We start from the raw sequence: 3,435 nt of genomic DNA, 5'->3' as shown, positions 1-3,435 counted from the left end.
GTAATTTTAAAATCATTGTATCTGTGGTAATGGTAAATAGTATAGGCAACCAATATAACACATTTTTTGCATTTTTTTGACTTTATTGTAACTTTATGTTTTAAAGTTATTAAAATTTTTAAAGGTTTACAATTGCGATGTACATCGACATTCTCTTGTTGAAAATAAATTTTAAATAATCTTTTTTAACTAATTGTATTCTCAAAGCTTAACATTCGAACATTCTCGACTTCGCAAGCTCGTCCCTAACCTATCAAAAATCAAAATCGTCGCCTCCGCAAACAGCTCCATTCCTCACCACCACCGACTATGATCGAATCCTGCCCCAAAAAGCGCATGTTACTCGGCATCACCTGCCTTGGCGTGTAAGTAACCCCCCGAATTCCCCCCCAAATCACCCCAAACCTAGCTTAACCGTTCTAGTCTTAATCATTGAGTCCCACTGGACGGACTCACGGGGGCCCACCCGCAAACGCACCTTCCCCGTCGAGCAGAACTCAACGTGCTGGGAGAAGGAAAAATACGAAATCATCAAAGACTGCGAACCGTGCTCAGCCTTTGAAATCGCCAGTCAGAGCGTGGGGGTCTGCATCCACACCCATTTCAAGGAAGTCCTGAGGTGCGCCAGTGGCGAGACCGTGACCCGGAGCTGCGACCGCGCCGCCTTCATCGACGAGAGGGCCTTTTGGAGATTTGAAGGTTTTATGTTTGTTTGCGCTATTATCTCAACTCTTTGCGTCTCCGCCCGGAAAAGGGTGCTGAACAAGCGGATGCTGCAAAGGGTGCAGAGGCAACTAGCCAACTGTGTTTAATCATGGACCACATTTACATTGGGGCTCAGCGGGTGGGGGACGCCCAGTTGTCGCTTGATATTGAGTCGTTAATTGTCCTCAACGTTTATAGAATCGCAGGGAATGATAATATTAAACTTAGGGTTAAGATCCTCGATGGGGGGACTCAGGGGGCGCACGTTACGGTCGACATGTCGCGAGTCGTGCACGAAATCGTGGAAAATATTCCCGAAATTGCGAAATATTGCGCATGGCCGGTCATCGTCAAACATAATTATGTCATAGCGGGGTTGTGTTCAGTCACCCGCCAGATTATTAAATTAAGCGAGCATAAAAAAGTCCAAAAATTGTTGGGGTTCAGGGATGCGTGTCTAATGGCGTGTAGTGAGAGTTCAATTTGGACGAAATTCTGCGAAGTCGATATGATTTCAACCATCAAAAGTGTTGTTCTAGACCCGATGGGTCATTTCAATGGTAACGTTTTTAAATTACCACGGGACTTGGTCCGGTTCGAGTACCACCTAGGACAACCGGTACGTATGCACAATGTTTACAAAATCGCAAGAGAACAAAATAAAGCAATAACAAACGACACCCCAATCGAAAAATTAGACCTCAAGCACACGTTCGGCGAAGGCCCTTTTATGACGCTTTCCGACGTTATTTTGTTTTCTTGCGTCCAAATTTTCATGACGTTGTTTCCCGAACTCAAATTTCAAGACAAGTTACCACTGACCCTAGCCTGGTACCACAATATGAAAGAAATGAACGTAAACAAACTAAAATTTGATTTAAATCCACTTCCGGTTGAAATAACCGAAGTCGAGGAACCGGAAATCGTGAAACAGAGTCTCTACACAGCTGATCCCTCGCGCTACAAGCCGGAAAAACGCATCTACACTAAACAAAAAGACATAACAAACTCGCTACGAATCATAAATAATAACCACATCGAAATTGCAAATTCTCTGTACCCGTACGGTGACGAAATTGAGTTTGATTGGTCGAAAATCCCCGAGGAAGCGAATCCAATGAGTGGCGCCCTCCCGGAAAACCGCGCGTACCGGAAATGCGACCAACTGGAGAACTTGGCCAAAGCCGTGATTAAACTCACCGGAGGCAAACAAATGAAAATTGTCGATTTTTGTTCCGGGAGTGGTCATTTGGGTATCTTGCTTGCGTTCCTCCTGCCTCAGTGTACAATAATCCTGGTCGAAAACAAGGAATTGTCACTCGTGCGGGCTAAGGAACGCATCGAGAAAATGAATTTGACTAATTTGGTGATTTTGCAATCGAATTTGGATTATTTTGTCGGTACTTTCGATATTGGCGTGTCGTTGCATGCGTGTGGCGTCGCGACGGATCTGGTGATTCAAAATTGTATCAAAAATAAGGCGCATTTCGTGTGTTGTCCGTGTTGTTACGGTGGGATACACGATTGTTACCATTTAACGTATCCGAGGAGTTTGGAGTATCAGAGGTTGAATATGGAACATAAGGATTATCTGACGTTGGCGCATGCCGCAGATCAGACACACGACCCGAATAATAGGAAGACGACGCAAGGGTTTGTGTGTATGGATGCGATTGATACGGATAGGCGGTTGTATGCGGAAAGTTGCGGGTATGAGGTGCATTTAGGGAAGTTGCAACCCGCTTCGTGCACGAATAAAAATAATTTGTTAGTTGGAATTTGTAACGGATAGGTATTTATTTGTAACTAGGTTGTAGATTGAATGGTTGTATTTTTATACTATGTGTAAAAATTTTTGTAAATAAATGTTAGATAAGAGCACTTTTTATTTATTTATGCCCAAGACTGCCCTTCAATTTTTTTGTAGTCAAATAGTGTCGTAGTTACGGTAACCATAAAGATCATAAAAGGTTATAATTCCCTTGCGGGAGTTATTAGGAGGGAACTAAGGATTCATAATTTCCTCTTGATTACTCCAATAAGGGAATCATGACCATCTTTATGGGAATTATGAATTCTTAATTACGTCCAACCAGTTTCCTTCAATCAGTCAACTCATTTTTTCTTGTGTATTGCTTCAGACTTTGCCGGAATAAAAACAATACATGTTTTCTTTGTTTTTTTTTGCAGTTTGACCGAGATGATACTTTTTTTAAATTGTTAATTCTTTCCAACATATTATTTTTTATAGAAATTTATTTTAATAAAAAAAATATTTATATCTGACGGGAATTATTCCCAATACTATCCCTTGGACGTAGCGGTCTTCTGGCCGTGTGTTCAAAAACCGGCGAACCATCTATTGGGTATGTGGTAGAAAGATAAAAATAGTAAAAATTATTATATTAAAGTTATTCATAAATAAAGACCTGATTTTTAGGAGCTTAAAAACTATATTAAGGTGTAAAAAAAGATTGTAAAACAGATATTAGGTATTAAAATCTGGTAGTTTTGGTAATTTTTTTTATTAATTCCTACATTAATTTTCAAAAAAAAACAAAAACTTTATTTTTATTGTAATAAATTCTATTACATAAACATACAATATAACATACGTTTTTAAAAACATTTAAAATCTCTGTCACACACAAAAAGCTATAAAGTACCTAGTTAATTAATCTGTTTAAGTATTGTTCTAAGTTTGTTGTTTGTTAGTTTTTTTTGTAAGAA

General features: G+C 39.7%; 2 protein-coding genes across 2 annotated transcripts; both read left to right on the top strand.

The window, feature by feature from the left end:
• Positions 1-302: 302 nt before the first annotated feature.
• On the top strand, positions 303-2,583 carry Gstcd (glutathione S-transferase, C-terminal domain containing). Its single transcript, NM_001206463.1, has 2 exons — positions 303-365; positions 410-2,583. Exon 2 carries the CDS (start codon positions 815-817, stop codon positions 2,495-2,497), a length of 1,683 nt encoding a protein of 560 aa, NP_001193392.1. The 5' UTR covers positions 303-365; positions 410-814; the 3' UTR covers positions 2,498-2,583.
• On the top strand, positions 303-2,583 carry JTBR. The gene is made up of 2 exons (NM_001206462.1): positions 303-365; positions 410-2,583. The coding sequence occupies exons 1-2, from the start codon at positions 310-312 to the stop codon at positions 810-812; spliced, it is 459 nt and encodes a 152-aa protein (NP_001193391.1). The 5' UTR covers positions 303-309; the 3' UTR covers positions 813-2,583.
• Positions 2,584-3,435: the final 852 nt, after the last annotated feature.

This window comes from Tribolium castaneum, chromosome 3, assembly GCF_031307605.1.
Source record: "Tribolium castaneum strain GA2 chromosome 3, icTriCast1.1, whole genome shotgun sequence".
NCBI lineage: Eukaryota > Metazoa > Arthropoda > Insecta > Coleoptera > Tenebrionidae > Tribolium > Tribolium castaneum.
Note: the sequence above shows the minus strand (reverse complement) of the source record. Positions and strands in the feature narration are given on the sequence as shown.